Source organism: Aristolochia californica, unplaced genomic scaffold, assembly GCF_029961685.1.
Source record: "Aristolochia californica isolate CCGP_79_NKW_82.1479 unplaced genomic scaffold, dmAriCali1.0.hap1 SCAF_2, whole genome shotgun sequence".
NCBI classification, from domain to species: Eukaryota; Viridiplantae; Streptophyta; class Magnoliopsida; order Piperales; family Aristolochiaceae; genus Aristolochia; species Aristolochia californica.
Genome location: NW_027181881.1, coordinates 467,097 through 487,453, shown reverse-complemented (window position 1 = coordinate 487,453; position 20,357 = coordinate 467,097). Strand labels below are relative to the sequence as shown.

At 36.9% G+C, this 20,357-nt stretch overlaps 2 protein-coding genes across 2 annotated transcripts; both read right to left on the bottom strand.

Moving 5' to 3' along the window:
* Window positions 1–2,312: 2,312 nt before the first annotated feature.
* LOC137955953 (protein S-acyltransferase 18-like) lies at window positions 2,313–5,724 on the bottom strand. Its single transcript, XM_068803189.1, has 9 exons — window positions 5,549–5,724; window positions 4,887–5,000; window positions 4,479–4,805; window positions 4,125–4,193; window positions 3,948–4,019; window positions 3,723–3,851; window positions 3,372–3,452; window positions 3,042–3,206; window positions 2,313–2,951 (listed from the first exon to the last, which is right to left on the bottom strand). Exons 1-9 carry the CDS (start codon window positions 5,588–5,590, stop codon window positions 2,448–2,450), a joined length of 1,503 nt encoding a protein of 500 aa, XP_068659290.1. The 5' UTR covers window positions 5,591–5,724; the 3' UTR covers window positions 2,313–2,447.
* A 6,283-nt stretch (window positions 5,725–12,007) lies between these two features.
* LOC137955492 (cyprosin-like) lies at window positions 12,008–16,908 on the bottom strand. Its single transcript, XM_068802456.1, has 14 exons — window positions 16,801–16,908; window positions 15,964–16,323; window positions 15,808–15,868; window positions 15,596–15,690; window positions 15,377–15,489; window positions 15,079–15,247; window positions 14,942–14,981; window positions 14,779–14,843; window positions 13,721–13,834; window positions 13,233–13,297; window positions 12,926–13,082; window positions 12,717–12,836; window positions 12,469–12,557; window positions 12,008–12,346 (listed from the first exon to the last, which is right to left on the bottom strand). Exons 2-14 carry the CDS (start codon window positions 16,309–16,311, stop codon window positions 12,262–12,264), a joined length of 1,521 nt encoding a protein of 506 aa, XP_068658557.1. The 5' UTR covers window positions 16,312–16,323; window positions 16,801–16,908; the 3' UTR covers window positions 12,008–12,261.
* Between the last annotated feature and the right edge of the window lie 3,449 nt (window positions 16,909–20,357).

Sequence of the window (20,357 nt, the reverse complement as noted above, 5' to 3'; positions counted from 1 at the left end):
ATTTCTGTTTTTTGTATCACAAGATGCATCACGTTTCAAAGATCCTCCTGTAGAAATAAATTCACCAAAAGGCAAAAACTCCGATATAAGCAACGCCATGAATTGCGATGTACATAACTGAATCTTTCTACGTGGATAGCATAACAAAAAGAAGATGAAGGCCGTAAATAACACTTACAAGTTCAAATACGGGGTTCATATTCTTGGGTTTTTTTCAGTTTTACGTGTACAGTGTTATTTGCTCCTTTATCTGTAGAACTATGGCTCGGTTTCAGGAAAGATTCCAGGGTCCTCTGCTTTGCTGAACTGCTGGGCATTTGGGCGCTAGAGACCTCCAACGAATTTTCACAGCCATCCAACATCTAGTCACCCGGAGGCATTCACAGTTCATCATAAGCGCACAGGAGCATGGACAATCACAATTGGATTTTTTTGTTATGAATATTGTTTCCTCAAGAAATTTTGAAAAAAAAATTCAAATTCTGGAGAAATGCTGTATTCAGATGAAATAAAGATATCCACGGAAAATAGCAAAATGAATAATCTAAAACTGATAAAAAGGGAGAAACACAAACATTGACCATACCATAGTATGTCATCCACCCTGTCATTTGCAAGCAACTAGTATATGTTAACAGAAGAAGCCTGCAAAGTATCGGCCTCTATGTAGTGCATCTTAAAGTCAGAATACATTAAAGAGAAGTTTGAACATGCAAGACATTCAGATTGTTGTAAAAATGAGAATATATGTTGAGCTATACAATTTAGAAAGACAGCCTTAAATTGTTGAATGATCAATGTTCTTGGCCTTTGTAACACATTTCTCAGATATATTTATGACAATGAGGATTTCAAGTTTCTACAAGATCCAAATGAAGATATCAGTATGACCTATTTCCTAAAGATAACAAATTTGGATGAAAGATAAGGTTCCATTCAACTAGCAATGGAAAATGGAGGAAACTTCTTGAGTTACTGCTTGTAAATGAAATATATTTTTCGACAAGGTGAAAGATTGCAGATAGATTAATATTCTATTGTTATTTGCAAGTTATGATGTGTTTATACTTTTTTGTAATATATGTTTCTTTTTAATTAATATTGAAGCCATTTGGAGGAGCTCTTATTAGTCCTAGTAGTTTTATTGAGATAGTTACAATCGCATCATCAATGGAAATTTGCATAAACTTGAAGCCTTTTCTGTAATGGGGACAGAGGGTGCAAAAACTAAAATTTATAGCCTTTTTTTACAAGGAAGCTGTGAGGCATGGTAAGGACTAGGTCAGATATAACCCAATATGTGTAGGATTAAAAAACAATAAAGACAGTTATAATTTCTCATGTTGACTCTTGTCTATCGATACAAGCACTGATCAAAAGTAGGAGCATAATAACCTTACCAGGAAATGAAATTGCCTGTCCTGTATGAGCTTCAGATCAAAGCTTTCCCCCCTTAGTGACATATGAAATAAATTTGACAGAAAAGGAGGAAGCAGGGAGAATAAAAAAGGAGAAGAAGAGATAAAGGAAAGTTGAAATGGAGGAAGTAAAGAGGAAAACTCATTGGTGGAGAAGAAGCACAATATCCAGCAGCTCAGGAGGTGAAGACAGAAGAGCACCCTTTTTGTACTTAAGTAAAACTTATATAACCCACCTCACTGCCAACACTATATATAGATCATCATTCTTTCCACCCATGAGACCAAAACCTCACTCCAACTCTGCCTCACTCAAGGTGGGGTTTTGGAATTGATGAGGACAGTCAATACAAAAATCCAAGTAGTCAATGGATTAGGTTCTTACTTGCATTCTACACCTTGAGCAACCAAAATGTCACATATTTTTGCTTCCTCTCAGCACTTTCAATTGTTAGCCATTGGCTTTGGTGAGAACACCAACCCAAGGGTAGGTACTCCTGTTATTGCATCCCAACATTATGCTTATTCCACTTGCAAGCACTGCTCACACATTTTGATTGTTCAATTGTCTCATTTCTACTTTGAACTAGCTTTCTTCCTCTATTATTGTCTTTCCATGAATTGGCAATAGGTACCTTTAGGTCATTATAATCGAATCCATTGGTTTAGTTGCTAACCTCATTATACGTTATAGTATGCCAGTGTTACTTAAAAGCTAGTTAGGTTTTTCTATTTGTATGAGTTTATGTATTTTTTTAAAAAAAAATCTAATAAAGATTCTTGATGTCGCTATGCCACAGCCCCATACCTTACGTGTACAGTGCATTGGCTTTGAAGTGAGGTGATATGATACAATCATGCAGTAAATTAAAAAGAGACACGCTGATGCTCGTATGAAAATGAATGGCATTTGAAATAGAATTTCTCTACAGAATCCACGAGGTACATTATATTAACGAGGACTTATTCTCAGAGGCTGAGAAAAAGTCCTGTCAGAAAAACAAAAACAAAACACATATAACAATCAAATTATGATCTTGGAGATTGCTCTCCAGCATTTTTCAAAACAGAACATAGTGCCTGCCTTGAAATGTAAGTCTCCAGCTCTTGTGAAACCTCTGTGAGCTTTAGATCAAAGTTGCTCCTGTATATCTGCTTCGGTGAGGGTGTAACTGTTGTGGGGGACCCTGAAATTCGCTTTCTTGGACTTGAAAAGCGCCTTGCGCTTGCTGTCAACCAACCCTTTGCAACAAGTGGGTTTACCCCAATAGGAGAATTTCTGTTTTCAGGATTCATCAAAGGCCCACATTTTGTTTCTGATGGCAATGGCTTCAATGGTCCTGATGGCACAGTATCTCCTGTGAGCTTTTGTTTTGCAATTCTTTCTTTAGCTCTAGCTGCTGCTTGCAGAGCTTTCTCTTTACTCATCTTTATCAGATTCCAGGGATCAATGCTTACATGAAAGTCAGGTTTCTTGTTTGAGATGGATGAGTCGGACTGTCCATCAACTCGAATAGATAATCTTGTTGTGCTCTGGAATTTGTATAAAAAGTTGACATGGGAAGAAGAAAAACATAAATTTTCTTCTTTAAGAGTGTATAAATGTAAACCATGTTCTACTACCTGATCTCTTTTTTGTCCTTGACATATGAATCGAGAAACAAGAGTAGGTTTCTCAGGTGACTCGACATCTGTGCTCTCGTCTGAAGAAGTGATTGAGTCATCAAATAATTCCATGGATTGGCTCTCTTCTTTCATTGCTAAAATGTAATCGTAAGTTTGCATTCCCTAACAGTAGTGGGAAGTAAAAAGTGAATATAAAAAATAAATGTTGAAAAAAAAAACAGAAACCAATCTAGAAGGCAAAGGTTAATGTAAGAGAGCTTTATATTTGAATTCATGCAAATTTAAAACATAAAAAAAGCCATTATCAACTTAATCAAGAAAGCAGACCTTCTTAATGAGAACAACATGAAAGAAAAAAAGTTGCCCCAATGCTATTGTACCATATGTGGTCATTAAAGTCAAAAGCACCTGCAAAGTAGGAAGAATTAATTTTCAACAATCAAAAAGCAACAAAAACAGCAACATGACCAACAATATCAACATCATTGACAATAGAATAAATAAGAAAGAAGAAAGAGGCATTTTCCTCGTATAACTGATTCACATATTAGCACCCAAACTTTGCTACATGTACCAAAAAACATGAGATCAAACTTGTCAGAAGTTCTATCTAACCATATATAAACCATCTTAAATAATGACAACAAAAAAAATTCCAATTAAGTAAGAGATTTTTACGGCTATCGTTGCAATAACTCCTTGAGGGAATTTTATGTAAAGTTTCTGCCTGAATTCATCTGATATCCCTTTCTTATCTGCAAAGCAGTGGATTAAGATGGCAACTGCAGTTCCTCCTTCAGTAACAAGCTGCATGGGGGCCATAGCGTCAGTATAACATTAACTAATAATCCATATACACTTTTTAGATGCTAAAAGCAAGCAACTCATGAGAGAGAAGCTGACCATTAGCAAGATGAAGACCATTAAAAGAATGAAGGTGGTGTAATTCTTTTTCCCAATACAGTTGTTTAACCACTGCCATAAAAAGAAAACATCATTCACAGTAATGCTCTAGTTCTGTAACGAAAAATGACAAAGAGAAACACACAAACATCACATAACGAAAAGTAAATGTCTCACCCTACAATGGTGATCAAATCCTTCAACACAACGATTACAACTCCTGCAATGCTTGCTGTTAATTTTGACCTACAAAAAAAAAAAGATACAAAACAGGAGGCAATGACCTTTGTCTGACAATAACACTCCTACAGATACTGCCATATCATATATAAGTCTTTTTCTTTCTTTTAATATATTTAGCATCTAAGATACTGCTCTCTCTCTCTCTCCCCTCTCTCTATTACGTAGTAGAACTTCATTGTTTACTCAGTTCCACAATTTTGAGGCATTTACTTTATTCTGACTGAATAGTTCTTTCATTCTACATCTGGGGAAATATATCAGAAAAGCACAATAAATAACATGGCTGACCTCAAGATCACAGAGTGAGCAAAACATTATATCATCGTCTTTGGCATCAGGTGCTACAAAATCATCCTTAGTGACAAGTGGAAATGGTAAAAGGGGTTCCATCTGAACATTGGTTTTCCAAGGCTCCACGTACCTCCTCCTTATAAAGCACTTGAGAATCTTCTTCTCCATTCTCCTAACGAATCTAACCACAATATGACGTAGAATAAGTCCATAATTCAGCTTTGAGAAACCCCTAGCTTTCTTTCGTCTTTTTTTCTTTAAGTAAGTTTTGTCGGATGGGTCAATAGCAGTGCATCTCACAAACAGAACCATCACTGAAAATGCCTGAAAATTAAAAATTAACATATCAGAAAGCTTGAGAAAGCTAAGCCAAAACATAAACTTATCAGATGATAGGTATCATACTGTAAATGAGAACAATGACAGTATTGTGTTCTCGGCTACTCTGTTTCCAAGGAAAGGTCCCAAGAACGCAAAGAAGGTCACGACCAGAAAACTGTATACAGCCATACCCACTATCTGCAAGGTAACAATCAAATATCACTTCCTTAGTATATTTTAGTCAAAAATATGAATGCCCACAAATATTTTTTGATAAATTGATCTTTTTAATTAACAAAAACTTATGCAACATCAAATACATGAACTTAGAAAGCAAAGCAACATTTTGGACCTCAAAAATTAATTATTTCAGAAACAAGTTTTCAACAATGGAAGTTATTAAACAAGCGCCATAAACGGTCGGATTCAGCAATCGGGTTTCAAAAAGTCACGCCAGGGGTGCTAGTAGATTAGAGTGAAAAGTTTTACCAAAGAGGTACTGAGACAGCAAAATGTCGAACGCAGAGTTTAAAAGCTAGTTCACGACTAAAATGGATCTTTCAGAGAAGTATGAAACATGGGTTCTATTCCGATCTAAGATGAAAAACATATAACCCGTTGCCAGAATAGCTCGAAACCCAGTTTCAATACAACATAGTTGGAGAAATTTAACAAGATAAGCTCTGAGAAAAATTGAAGCGTCAGAAAATGGAAACTTCTGAAAATCCTCCCACTTGGAGCCTGACCTGCAGTGGATGAAGCGGCAGCTGCCAGCCATGGCGTCTCATAGTATTCCGTTCCAGAGAAAGACAAAATTTTCTCAGGATGTCGATCTCTTTCAGGAGAACTGCAGCTGGTTGTCTCGGTTGTTCTTTATGTAAGACGCCACAATCTCACGCCATTCACGGAGCGCAACGGCCAGTTAACCCATTTCGAAATTTGAACGAGATACGTTCCAAATGCACCTGAAATTCCTAAAGTACCCCGCCGAGTTTAGATCTAAGAGTGTAGTGTGACTTGGGCTTACAAGGGTAAAGAGAATGAAAATGGGCCCTAGTATGGACCAGTTTGATTAAATAATTTATGGGCCAAGCCCCTTTCTTAATCGGGCACCTCAAAATCCGATATGTATTGGGTAAATCAACCGGTATGTTCTTCATGTTAGACAGAGAGGGACTCTCTCATACCTGCAAACGCCTAGGATTAGAAGCCTTGTTTTTGGCAGGAATAGTTCCAGCCTTTGTTGCCCCTCCGTAGAGTGCGTATACTTAGCAGGACGCAGAGATCGATTGATGAATATGCATCTTGAGAGTGGAGGGTTGATCGCCATCACCTTGTACTGGAGGCTCTCCGGCCGGGGAGGCGAAGAGGATTGCTATCGGCGGCACATATTAGCAGACATAAAAGTGCATCAAGCAAGACAAAATCCAAAACATATTTGCAGATATAAAATACATATGGGAGATTCACCCACCCACCACCAAAGTATCAAGCCTCTGCTACTTAATCAGACTGATATATGTCTTTTATCAGACACATCCCATGATTCCATCAATTATCGTGCAAGGCTCATGTAGTTGATTACACTAAGCATCTTATCAAACTACCTATGCCACACCTTAAGAGGATAGTACCAAGTACTATAATATCAACCATCTCCTATCCAACCTCCAACAATCTTCAAACACATTGTTGGATGTCACCCAGAGTTCCCCCAAACACTTCAGCGATGTCAGCGTTTACAAGCACAGAAAATACCGCAGAAGTGGTTGGAGGAACTCCAGCTAACCACCCAACTCGCACTAATTAATTCACAGCAGTCATCTCAGCGAAGCAACTGAAGAAGAGAGAAAAGGGAGCAGCAGCGCCTCAACTGCTGGTTACTGCTGGATGAGACTCAGAGTTCCCCCAAACACTTCAGCAGGCAGCTCGGAGAAGACTCCAGATGAGGGGAGTGATGAAGTGCTCAGAGGAACTCCCAGTAAGACCCAGCTCGAGAAACGGCTCTCCCACTTACTACTTCCAAGTGGAGTTGCTGTTCAAAGGGTGCTTCTGTTTGTTCTCTTTATAGCTTCTCCAGTGTCTGCTCTCAACAGAGGTTTAAGGTAAAGCGCAGGACCTAACTTCTGTTCATTGAACCTGGACAGTGTTGAGGAGAGGAATCGCCGTTCACTGCTCTGGATCACATGTTCTCGGAACATCTCTATCTCTTTGCCGTAGGGAACTTTGTACGTTATGGATGAGTTTGCTGTTTTTCATGTCGTTGTCATTTGCTTACAGAGGAGAGAGAAAGAGTCCTGAGTTACTATCATAGGGTGGCTTCAGTCTGTGTTGTAAAAGAGTTTATGCCGTTTTTCACTGTGTCAAGTGTTAACAAGTAATCTTGATAAGATATTAGATGAGACTAAGACAAAGTTGTCTTCTCTTTAATTTTATTTGCTAACTCGCTTCATTTGATGGCATTGCTAACGGAGAGTGTCCATGGCCAAGTGTCACTGAGTTCCGTTTCTTTTTTAAGGCCTAGGGAAAAGTGGTCATTTCTCGGTACATGATGTAAATAACTACAAGGGTGTCCATAGAAAAGAAAAGAAAAGGGGAGAGAAAGTTATTTTCTGTTGTTTGACAATAAAGAATCATTCAAAGAAAGTAAAATCAGAGAGAAAATCACTTTCTCTCTGAGTTAATAAATTTTCTCTCACAAAATGATGGAACTTTGGGAGAAAAGAAAAGAAAAGAAATAGAAACTTGAGAGAAATTTTTAATCATAAAAAATTTAAAATATTACTATTTTTTTCTTTTTTCTTTTTCACATGTATTTGTTGGAAAATATGATGTAATTAGGGTGTCATTGAAGTAATTAGTTTATTTTCTTGTTTCTTCTCCACTCTTACTAGGGTGAAGGGTATATTTGTAATATTATATTTTTATCATTTATAAATAGAACTTAAGGGGGGGGGGGGGGGGGGGGGGGGGGGGGGGGTTTGGATCAAATCCATAACCCTAATTCTCTAACCTCTTTTTCTTTCTCCAAATTTTTTACTCTTCCTCTTCTCCTCTTAAACCTTCGCTCCACAACTCTTTTTATTCTTATCTCCCCTTAATCTTTTTCAACTATGATTATATATCATGAAACCCTAAGTTTTAACATGGTATTAGAGCGGGGAAACATCTGAGATGGAAAAGGAGAAGAAGATGGAGAAGATAGAGAGGAAGAAGAAGAAAAATAAATAAATAAATAAATAAGAGAATTTTCTCTTTTTTCTTTAAGTCTTTCTTTTCCAATTTATGTTTTTTCACTAGATGTTTTACTCTCTTACCATATTTTTCATATAGAAAATTCTATATCGTTGGAAATATTTTTGAGTCTAGTTTTCAACTCAAAAAGAATCGTTGAAATCATATTTTTATAGAAAGACAAATCGGCATCTGAAGAAGCAAGTCTCAAGCAACAAAAAAGTTTCGTGCAATAGCAGAAAGCTTCAACTTTCAAACCGTTTTATGCTATCAAGAATGAGATTTTATATGGAGAATTGTATATCAAAAAAATATATGTAAGTATATTTGAATACTTATTCAACCAATTGTTAATCTGATTTTTTTAGATGGAGATTTCGATATCAGAAGAGTCAATGGTCTTGTTGTCCAAAAAAAAAAGAGTACTCAATTCGACTAGATTACAGAGTCCAAAATTTATCAGATTATTTATAAAAAATAATTATATTTTATGAAGAGAATTTATACTTGGATGAAAGGTATTTAAGTATAGTTTCATAAGGAGAAAACTTCATGTTAATCTGATTTATATTTATGGAGATATTCATATTGGAAATATCAAAGGTCATGTTGGTATCATGTTGTATGTGTAGATCTGAATTTATGACCAATTTTTTGTTTCAATTTTTGAGTTGTTGTCACTGATCAACAATATCACGAAAGTATCTCATGATTTATTGAAATTTTTTTTTTTGTTAACTAACAATATCTCGAAAGAATCTTTCGAATATCATCTTACTTTCATAAACATTCCTTGATTTATTTGTCAATATCAGCTTTCCCACTTCTACTTCCAAGTAGAGTTGTTGTTCAAGGGGTGCTTCTATTTGTTCTATTTAGAGCTTTGTGCAGTGTCTGTGCTCAATAGAGGTTTAAGGTTATGTGCAAGACCTAACTATGAGATGTTGAACTGAGCCATGAATTTCCATTGATTATATAGTTTACAACGATAAGCTTAATTGAAGATATGATTACAACAAAGTGATAAATACAATGAATAAGTTATACAAGAACCGAAGGGACTATAAACCGAAGACTCTGTTTAATCCCTTATCACTAACTTTTGTTCATTGAACCTAGACACAATTCAAAAGAGGAATCGCCACTGCTCTGGTTCACATGTTCTCAGACATCACTATCTCTTTGCCGTGAGGAACTTTGTACGTTATGGATGAATTTGTTGTTTTTGCATGTCTTTGTCATTTGTTTACAGGGGAGAGAGAAAGAGTCATGAATTACTATCACAAGGTGGCTTCAATCTGTGTTGTAAAAGAGTTGTGCCATTTTTCATTGTGTCAAGTGTTAAGAAGGTATCTTGATAAGATATTAGATGAGGTGGAGACAAAGTTGCCTTTTGTTTAATTTTATTTGCTAACTCGCTTCATTTGATTGCATTGTTAATGGAGAGTTTCCATGGCCAAAGAGTTCCATTTCTTTCAAAGGCTTAGGGAAAATTGTTTATTTCACAAGATGTAAATAACTACAAGGGTGTGTTTGTGCTGATAGAAAATTATAGAATTTTTTTTTCTGTTAACCCTGATTTTCTTGCATTTGTCCTATTTTTGAAGATGAGAAAATTTTCCTTATGATTCTTCTTGATTCCTCTTATGGCCTGTTTGGAACCCACAGAAAGAAAAAAGAAAAAAAATGGGAGAGAAAATCATTTTATGTTGTTTGGTAGTAGAAAATTATTTAGAGAAAAGAAAACAAAAGAGAAAATCACTTTCTCTTTAAGAAATTTTCTCTAAAAATGAAGCAATTTTGGGAGAAAATAAAATAAATAGAAACTTAAAAGAAAATTTTCATCATCAAAACTTGAAAATATTACTAATTTTCTTTTCTTTTTCATTTTTCATATATATCCAAACAAGAAAAACTACATTTCTCTTCCATTTTCTCTCTCGTTTTTAAACTACAAGAGAAAAGAAACCTCTTTTGTTTTCTTTTTCATTTTTTCTCTTTCTTTTTCTTCTCTTCCTTTTCTTTTCTCTCCATTTTCTGTGTTCGAAACACAACCTTTTAGAAATATTAAAAGGATGGAAAAATGAGTCCCATATTGCTCAAATGGGAAACTAAAAATTAAACCAATAAGCCTTAAAATGGTTTTTTAATCACTTTTCTCTTACTTTTAACCTTATTTGTTATTATTATTAAAAAAAATTATTCCTATTGTAAATGCAAGCATCATAACTCATTTTTCCATCATTTCCTCACACAAATACAAGAAAACCGGTCAAAGGGAATATCTTCCAATAAGAAAATTTTAAAAGAAAAAATTAGTCAAAAGAAAAATTATTTCTATTCATTTTATTTTCCAGTAGTAGCTTAAACGATCCCTAAGTGTGACATGAGTAGGCAATCTGAACTCTAAATTAACTTTGGAGGTATAGTTAACCCTTTTTTAATCGGACACCTCAAAATCAACCAATATGTTCCTCATGTCAGACAGAGAGGGGACTCTCTCCTAGGATTAGAAGCCTTGTTTTTGCAGGAACAGTTCCAGCCTTTATTGCCAATCCATAGAGTGAGTCTACTTACTAGGACACAGAGATCGATTGATGAATATGCATCTCGAGAGTGGATGGTTTTCCGCCACCCACTTGTACTGGAGGCTCTCCGGCCGGGGAGGCGAAGAGGATTGCTATCAGCAGCACATATTAGAGATAATAAAAGTGTATCAAACAAGACGAAGTCCAAAACACTAAGCCTCTTATCAAACTACCTATGCCACACCTTAAGAGGATAGTACCAAGTACTATAATATCAGCCATCTCCTATCCAACCTCCAACAATCTTCAAACACATTGTTGGATGTCACCCAGAGTTCCCCCAAACACTTCAGCGATGTCAGCATTTACATGCACAGAAAATAACGCAGAAGTGGTTGGAGAAACTCCAGCTAACACCCAACTCGCACTAATGAATTAACAGCAGTCATCTCAGCGAAGCAACTGAAGAAGAGAGAAAAGAGAGCAGCAGCGCCTCTACTCCTGGTTACTGCTGGTTGAGACTCAGAGTTCCCCCAAACACTTCAGCAGGCAGCTCGGAGAAGACTCCAGATGAGGGGAGTGTTGAAGTGCTCAGAGGAACTCCCAGTAACACCCAGCTCGAGACACGGCTCTCCCACTTCTACTTCCAAGTGGAGTTGCTGTTCAAGGGGTGCTTCTGTTTGTTCTATTTATAGCTTCTCCAGTGTCTGCTCTCAAGAGAGGTTTAAGGTAAAGCGCAGGACCTAACTTCTGTTCATTGAACCTGGACACCGTTCAGAAGAGGAATCGCCGTACACTGCTCTGGTTCACATGTTCTCGGAACATGTCTCTCTCTTTTACCGCAGGGAACTTTGTACGTTATGGATGAGCTTGCTGTTGTTGCATGTCTTTGTCATTTGTTTACAGGGGAGAGAGAAAGAGTCCTGAATTACTATCACAGGGTGGCTTCAGTCTGTGTTGTAAAAGAGTTGGTGCCGTTTTTCACTGTGTTAAAGTGCAAACAAGTGATCTTGATAAGATATTAGATGAGGCGGAGAGAGTGTTTTCTTCGTGTTTAATTTTATTTGCCAACTCGCTTCATTTGATGGCATTGCTAACGGAGAGTTTCCATGGCCAAGGGTGTGTTGGTGCAAATAGGAAATTGTAGAAAAAAATGTCATAGAAATTTTTTTATTTGATTTTTTCTCTTGATTCTTCCTGATTCCTATTAGGGCATGTTTGAAACTCACAAAAAACAAGGGGGGGGGAGAGATTTTTTTTTTTTTTTTTTTTTGACAACAGAGAATTATTAAGAGAAAAAAATACACTTTAGGCCTTATCTCAAAAGCCAAATGATACTCACCCAAATCAAAATTATACTAGACCTAAGTTCAATGAAGTCAGAACCCCAAAACCAGGTCACCCACCTAAAAATCCGAGTCAACTGGGTGACATGCAAAAGTATGCACAAACAGACTTCATATGAAATAGACCGTGTCTTCTTAAAGTATGTCGTTAGGAAGGCAAGATCAAACTGTACACATCAATCAGCTCAGAACTCTGACAATCTGTAAACCGACTAAAAGAGCATTACATCTGGGTTCTCATAGATCTATCAAAAGGTTTTTCCCGAATGGTCACCATATTGGAAAGTGGAAACTTCATATAGATACATATAGAAACATGAAATCAGATGGCCTGCATTATTGCAGAGATTTCTACACGGCCTCTGCAAATCCAACTTGGAGATTGCCAAAGTCGAACACTGTGTGATATGCCCCCATGAAGATATCTCCCAAGATCCTGCATTAAGATTGTTGTTTGTCATACATAGCCAATTTAATTTTTCTCCTCTTTTTCAAATGTGATTGCATATAGCAGAGAGAGGTGATTAAGTGGTGGAGGTAGTTATGGATTGAACATACCAAAGAGGACCACGAGGAGGAGGAAGGTCGAAAGCTATAAATCCACTCATGCAGATTGTTGTCTCTCCTTCTCCAGTTTTAAAGATGTACTAGTAACAAACACATGGCATAAAAACAGACTGATCAATATCCATAAAGAAGATAAATACTGATATAAGAGCTGAAAAGCTACAATGTATTCAGGCAGGGTCAATTTGATTCAATGAGTGATTATAAAAGCCTACAGAGTAGAAGAAAAGCCTTAGTACCTGCTCTGGTGTAAGTTTAAATGTTTTCCCTCCAATAGTGAAAGAAACACTTGGCATGCTTGCTATCTTGTTGCAGTCAACAATTGATTCTCCCATGGGGCTAGGCAGGCGTTCACATAGCTTCAGCAAAAAATGAAATTCATGTCAATAATTCAGATAGTTTAAGTGCCTCCATAACATTTTAGCCTTGTATGAATAATGCACCATACCCCATTGACATATTCAAGAATTCGGTCCTTAGTCATATTCTGTCTAAGTTGATTCTTAATCCAAACCACAGCCATCTCACATGCGATACAAAGAGGACTTTCACCAAGAGAAGAATTTTTCCCGAATTGACGATCAACCACAGTTTCAATGTCAGTGCTGCAACAACCATGTTTCAATTAGTAAAGTAAGATGCAGTAAAATAAGAGGCCAGTGCTGCAGAAGCTTTTGCATTAGAACAAATTTGAAGATGACAATAAAGCAGCTGGAAACACTGATAATCATCTGAAAAAGAGTTAAATAACTGACCTGACATATTTTGACCCATCAAAGGCACAGAGACCAATCTGAGAGCACACCTTGTCAGGTCGTGTCTACAGTGAGTTGAAAGAAATATAAACTGTTATTACAATTGCCACCAATGTCATAACCACCTATTGCCCTAAAAGTGCAGCATGTAAGAAGATGTGAAAAATATTCACAAATTCAGAGTCCCAGCAATAGTATTAGGTTGTTATCCAGCTTTTAAATTTTTGCCCTCAAATTTCAGGAAAGCTTCCAAAATTAGTGAGATAAGTCAACAATGGAACGACCACGGAACCATTCAGGTGGCAGCTCCATATTTCTTAGCTTGTGCGATGTGCACGTTTTAAGTGAAAAGGATGCTCAATCAGAGTTCCATTACAAGGACTCTTCAATAGATTGTTGATAAATAGAGACAGATGCAAACTATAGCATGGAGTATTTTCCAAGCTACAACAGATACATCAGGTGTTTATTAAGATCGTACAACAAACCTCCATTACTAACAGTTCTAGTATCATTTCACCGTACTCTGCAACTATTTCCTTACACTCCGTGCTTAGAATACCTTCTGCACCTATCTCATAGTTGACTTGGGTGACAATGGCCTACAATTCAATCGACAATGGGAATTTATGTCAGCAAAAAACATCACAGAACATTGCAAGGCAAGAAATGAACAAGCTAGAAGAATCAAACGAGAATCTTCAAAACTTTAGGGACAAAATAAGTTTATTGATTAAGTAGGAGGATGTGTTTGACCTCAAGATAGTTGGACATAGTCTAAAAAAGTCAATATGCAAGGTGAGTTTCTGCCTGGCTAATTAAACTAGGCCAGTCTGCACTGGTAGTGCTTGCAACAACAAACAGTGCATCTCAGTATGATGCTAAAAAAAATTAGATTATCTCATCCTTCACTAAAGTCATGAGCATCACATGGCACGAATGCCCCATGCAGCCACTCTTTCCTAGAGGAATGACTTTGAACTCGTCTATATTTTTTATGCATTGGAGAACCTTAGGGTGTCATTATTAATTGTTATATTATTTGATAATCATTATGAATTGTTATATAAGATCTCACAATCTCCAAAAGGCAAGAATAATCTCAAATGTTGGATATCTAGTGGGTAAATAATATTTTAGAAGAAACAAAGATCCAGCCATCAACACTGAAGAGGTGCAAAATGTTAAGATGAGTTTTGCTATGCTAAGGCACCTAGAATGAACTATGGAATTTTCGTCTGCCTCCAACCACTGCATTCGAATATCAGTATTCTGTCATGATTAATCATAAGCACTTTCAACTGTACACTGCTCGTGATAAATCCACATACTACAGCTTAACAATACACCCTTTCTCTTTCCAGCATGGACAACTTGTATAGATCTATACTCCTCTTGAACAGACGTTATTATTCAACAGGCATTAAAACAACATCTGGTACTCTAGAAAGCAATGAAATAAAATTTTAACAATTGTCTACAATTAGTTTTTTTGAACGTGGAAAAACCATAGAAGGGCCCACTAATTATCATGTTATGGACTTACAGTAGGACCCGCAAGCAGGGAAGTGCCTGAATCTGCAATAGCAGTACAACCACCATCACAGAAACCTGTAAAACCCAAAGACATCTTATAATCCATGTAAACACAATTTTCATCCAAATATGTAGAGAATTCATTGGAAGCAGTCTTAGAAATGGTATCTTACTAGTTGTTTGGTTTCCGATAAGAAAGTCCCCCATCTCAAACTGAAAAGAGTAAAAATCTCAAACAAATAAGGCCTTAAAACGATAACTGACAAATATAGTTCACAGTAGCAAATCATTAATCATCATTTTTTGCTACCTGCCAATATCCCTTCTGAGTAACAGGAACATATGTATGTTCCCCCTTAAAGTGCTCTGGATTAACACCCCCAAAGACAATCTCGCCACCCACAGGATCACTAAAATTTCGATTTAGCCAGAAGGAGAAAACCGGTTCACTTATTAGGCCTTGTTCAAGCATGTTGTACCTGTAATGAGCATAACCAGTAAGATCAATGCCATAATTACTTAATTGAACTATATTTTTAGCTCACTGAAATTATCAGTATAATGACTATAAAACAGAAAAAAAGTAGCTTAAGTAGCAAGATGCATACCACACTGGAGCAACATCGCCAACGGAAATTTCCTGAAATCCAAGTCCAAGTATGCCATCGAATTTTGCTAGCAAGAATGTGAGACTTGCTTCTCGAGTAGCCTCGATAAAAACCTGATTACAAAACCATTACTGGAACTCAAAGCCTGAAACTCTGACATATTAAGTGGAACTAGAATATCAAAATTAGAAATGACAAAGTTAGTGGTTAAGTACCCACTTGATCCTTAACAACAAGGTCTCCAACAAGTACACTATCTTGGCTAAAGAAACCATAAATTGATCCAGAGCCATAAGTGATAGAGCAGGTGTCCCCTGAAAAGGAAAATAGCAAATTTCATCTTGACATAGTTCCTATCTTAGCACCTGTGTGTCTAAGGTCACATATTTTCAAAAAATAGACCAAACAAAAAGGATATTAGAAAGAGTTACCGATAGCAGTATAAGTATCTGATTTGCTTGATTTGTACCGAGAATGGAAATAGCAAGGAATCTGCACAGATATGAGCGTTTCCGGTCATGACCTTGATTTTTTTTTTATTTTATAACAGAGAAACACATGATATTTCGAATGTGATTGAAACTCACAGAGAAATAGCATTTGGAAGAGGGGATCCACAAATTGGAACTGCCTGTGTCAAATATCACAGTAAAATTCTGTGCCGGTGTTCCAATTCCGATCACTCCAAAGTACTGAGCTCCCAAATAGTCCTTCAGAGCCACAACATCTGGGTCACCAATATTGCCATTTAAGCCATAATAACGAGTATCACGGTCGTGCTGAGCTTCAGTTCTCCGAGCTCTGAAGCTATGAACATCCAAATGCTTTTTCTCCAAAGGGATTCTGACTAGCCGCTCAGAGGAAGCATGGACGGCCGTGAAGCCTAACAAAGCCCACAAGCAGAGGTATACACAAAGAGGTTTCTCCCTCCCCATCCTTAACAATACCTGTACATAAAACAGAAACAGAAGAGTGAAAAAAAAGAAGCCGGAAGCAGAGAGTTTCAGCTATTATATGGTTACGATAGTTTAGGAGAAGAAGAGTAATAGGGAAATAGGCCTATATTAGTTTCCATCATAGAAGCGTTTCCCTATGACTCCTCTTTCTCCTAAACTATTGTTACCATATATTCTCTGATATCAGTACAAAAGTAGCAGACAAGAGAACGAAAAACCAGAAAAGGTCTGATATAGGATCTCTACAATCAGAAATCATATCACAAATACCGCTGTCTTCATTAAAAGTATAGTTTTTGCGAATAAAAATTATCTAATGAAGAACCCACTTGACGGAACACTAAAATAGCAGCAAATAAGCAGCCAAGGAGCCCAGAAAAGAGATGGTAATCAAGTCAACACAGACGATGAGGGAGATGATTAAGCCTAAAATTTTGTAAGATCGCGGAGGAAACAAAAAAATCGGACCTGGGTAATGGAGTTTGGTGAGTGAGAACTAACAAGTGAGGAGAAGAAAGGATGAGCAGCAGTTCACCAGAAAGCTGGACTCGATCGAGTTGAAATAGTAGCTCAGGGAGCCGTGGATCGTCCTGTCAGTTTCTGTTAGGTACCGTTTACGTAGCAAAATGACCAAAATACTCCTACACTTCCGTCCGTGATTTCAAAAGTGAAATGAGTTATTAATTAACTTGGGGCGTGGTATTCTAGTAAATTCGACAGGAAGTATCTTGGTCGATTTTCTAGTTCATTTGAGGACTTGGAGAGCAGAGCCGAGGACAGCCAATGGGACGATGGACAGAGCTCATCAACAAACGGTGTTCTTTTTATTTTGGAGGCTTGGAGTGGAGTGGCTGCACGTCCACCACAAGAACCACCGGCTTTCCAAAATTTCTTTCTATCCTGCGTCATCTCGCATTTTCAGCTTATAGTGAATTATCGCGTACTATGTTCGGCTCGTGAAGTCGCTGGACCTTCTTCCAGGAACCTTCCCTGTTACAGATTTTATCAAGGAAATAGGATAATATAAATAATAATCTCAGAGAGAAGGATAATATAGATTACGATGGGACTTCTAAGCCAAAACTTCGTACTCCAGGAGGAAGAAGAAGCTTCCCATGGAGCTTCCTTTGCTCGGTACAGGTACCCCTACAGTTGTCCGACGAGACCAGTACTTGTAGCCATTTGGTCGGGTTAGATATCCCACCACAAAAGTTTTACTTGCTACTTCATTTCTTAAGCTATGATGAAATACAGAAATCTTTCTTGCCTGGTTTCAAAAGATATTCAGTCGATGGCTAAATTGCTTTTTGAATAATATGATTATGCAAATACGACTGAACTAATCCAATCCTGTGGTCACATATAGGTCACCTACTGACTAACTTGCAAGAAAAAAAAAAACAATTAATGAGGAAGCTATATACAATAACAAAATCTCTGAACGATTTTGTACACAGCGAACGAACTGGCGTCTAGAGTCCCAACTGGGACTCTGTAAGAGATGTCCCACACTGTTCTTTAGTTAAAACACCAAGCATCAACACTTGATGGAAACCGTCCTGCAAAACAGAGAACACAAGAAGTTGATCAAAGTTGAGAATCCTTGTAGTTCGGAAATAGACTATAATTGTTCAAACCTGGTCACAGTTCGATTCTTTGGAGTTTTGTCTATCTGATCAGGATCGTTTTCTGTAACTTCACTGACATTCCTTATGTGCAAGACTTTTTCTATATGTTTCAGTCCCTGCAAAAGAAAAAAGACCTGATAAATATCCTTATGACTTACTATCTCCTCCTTCCAACCTTCCATTCTCACTGACTCGACCAGTTGGTAGGTTAGGAGCATAAAGAAGAGATTTCAAATGACTGCGAATAAAGATAGTACCTACGATACAAGTCTTTGCCTTTAGGCCTCCTGCTTCTGAATCACCCAAAAAAGTGGGTCTGGGTTTTGGCGGACTCTGCAATTCATGGTAGCAAATTAGAGATCTTGTCAGCAGCTCAGACAGCATCTTATTAAAAGAAAATCTAGGAAGCTAAGTCAGAGGATGACACATGGAAAGAGAAACACAGGCAAGCAGAGAATATAGTAACATCAGAGAGTTAAACAGAGTCCTACTAGTCATTTTTATGTATCTTTATGTCAACGTTAATTTTCCATTCATACACATTCCTTTTATACACAGATCTGTCAGACTATTTGCTCTGCATGAGACCTACGCTTGAACCTTACTACACATGCATGATATCAGGAAAAGCCATGTTCATCCATTTCCTTCAAACGGAGAGTGTCAGGGCTGTAACTACAAAAGTATGGGACAAATCTAACCAAAGCTCAATGGATATATTTTCCACAACCAAAAACCCAAAAACCACTAAGAAAGATTTGGTTGACAATCAAAATAAAGTAGGATATAACATGCTAAATTAGACATAATTACAATTACACTATAATGACGATTGATTCAGAAGCTTTCAAATCTCACACTGATGACCATATTACAATAATTTGGGTATTTCAGCAAACAGTACCTTTCTGTTCTACCCCTCTTCTTCTTCTTCTAATGTACCTGCCACATAAGAATTTGTAACATCAAGTTGAACATTGCTAACTAATCTCTCGTTTTCTTGCAGGAGCTGAAAACCATTGCTGGTTAATCTCATGGTCTACAATTTCTTTGTAAAATTGTTTTCTACCATTGAATTTCTTCAAAACATTTTAATTGGTATCATGTAAATTTCACTTCCCATTAAAATGGATTTATGTCCTTTAATATCTATTACTAAATTCGTCTTCAATTTGCTAAAGTTAGAATGACATTCAAATCATTAAAATGGTGATTGGCCCTTCCCTTACAATACCAATATCAGATGAAAGAAAAAAATAAAACCTGTGAATTGCATGCTCATTTATGCAAGGTTAAAATTTGATCACGAAATGCTAAATATGCTAAATAAAAATGCAAAAGCTTAAAAAGATGAACTTAAACACTCATTACAAGAGCAAACAGAAATGTCAAATCACATTAGGTATCCCACACTTAAAGTGAAATTAAACACAACACGTTGCAAGCATTTTGATCACAATTGAAGTGCACTGACTGGAGGTAAAAAAAAGGAAATAGAAGGAAAAATATGTTGTAGAGGTAGCCATTGAACGACAGAAAATAGCATAAGATGGCTGAAACTTCTAACCTGTAGATACTGAGCCCTTTTAGGATCTTTCTCACCACTAACATACTGGCAGAGGAACCAGACACCAGCATTTGCAAAATCCTGGACCAATCACCGGGTTTAGTGTCACTTACTCTCACAAAGCACAGATTTGGCCAGTTCAAATTAAATAAATTTATAGAACAACCACATGATCGTCTCAAGGTGCAGATGGATAGATGTTTCAAGAATCTTTAAATTGAAAAAAAAAAAAAATCACCCTTCCATAGACATAAATTTAACAACAAAACCCACCTGTTTGTCTTCCAAGGTTGCCATCCTGTCATCCTGAGACAATGAAAGATTTCAAATTATGTTGATCCACAAACAAGGCAAACTCAATAACATTTTATTTGGTAAGCCATATCACTGCAAACAATACATAACTTACCAGTCAAAAAACAATATTTTGCAGAGCTTCCAAGTTACATCCAATTTGAGAAAGATCGGACCGAACTACAGTTACCTGAGTTTGACAAAAGAAAAATATATACTGAAAACACATTTATCTTAAAAATAAAAACATAGTTAAAAATGATAAATTCATCATGTGGGATACTTGAATGAGATAAATAGAAATAATGCTGCATAAAGCTCTCACAGATCAAGAAGAACAAAGAACTGATAATGCACCTCACGCTTAATCAGCTTCGACATCTCCCTCTGATCATCCAGTTTTCCATCCAAGTTCTTGATCCGCTGAGTCAAATGCCTCTTTGCAGACTGACCAACAAATAGTTTTGAAGGTCTAAATTTTTTTGTATTTATTCATGAAAGTGAAATTTTCAGATAAATACTAAGAAGCATAAAAA

Coding starts and splice junctions, on each gene's coding strand:
- LOC137955953 (XM_068803189.1), bottom strand. CDS start 5,590: ATGAGACGCCATGGCTGGCAGCTGCCGCTTCATCCACTGCAG. Junction 3,453..3,722: donor GAGTTATTGCAACGATAGCC/GTAAAAATCTCT, acceptor CCTACTTTGCAG/GTGCTTTTGACTTTAATGAC. Junction 3,207..3,371: donor ATGTTGTTCTCATTAAGAAG/GTCTGCTTTCTT, acceptor CACTACTGTTAG/GGAATGCAAACTTACGATTA.
- LOC137955492 (XM_068802456.1), bottom strand. CDS start 16,311: ATGGGGAGGGAGAAACCTCTTTGTGTATACCTCTGCTTGTGGGCTTTG. Junction 12,837..12,925: donor TTCTTGAATATGTCAATGGG/GTATGGTGCATT, acceptor TTTTTGCTGAAG/CTATGTGAACGCCTGCCTAG. Junction 12,558..12,716: donor TTAAACTTACACCAGAGCAG/GTACTAAGGCTT, acceptor GTTTGTTACTAG/TACATCTTTAAAACTGGAGA.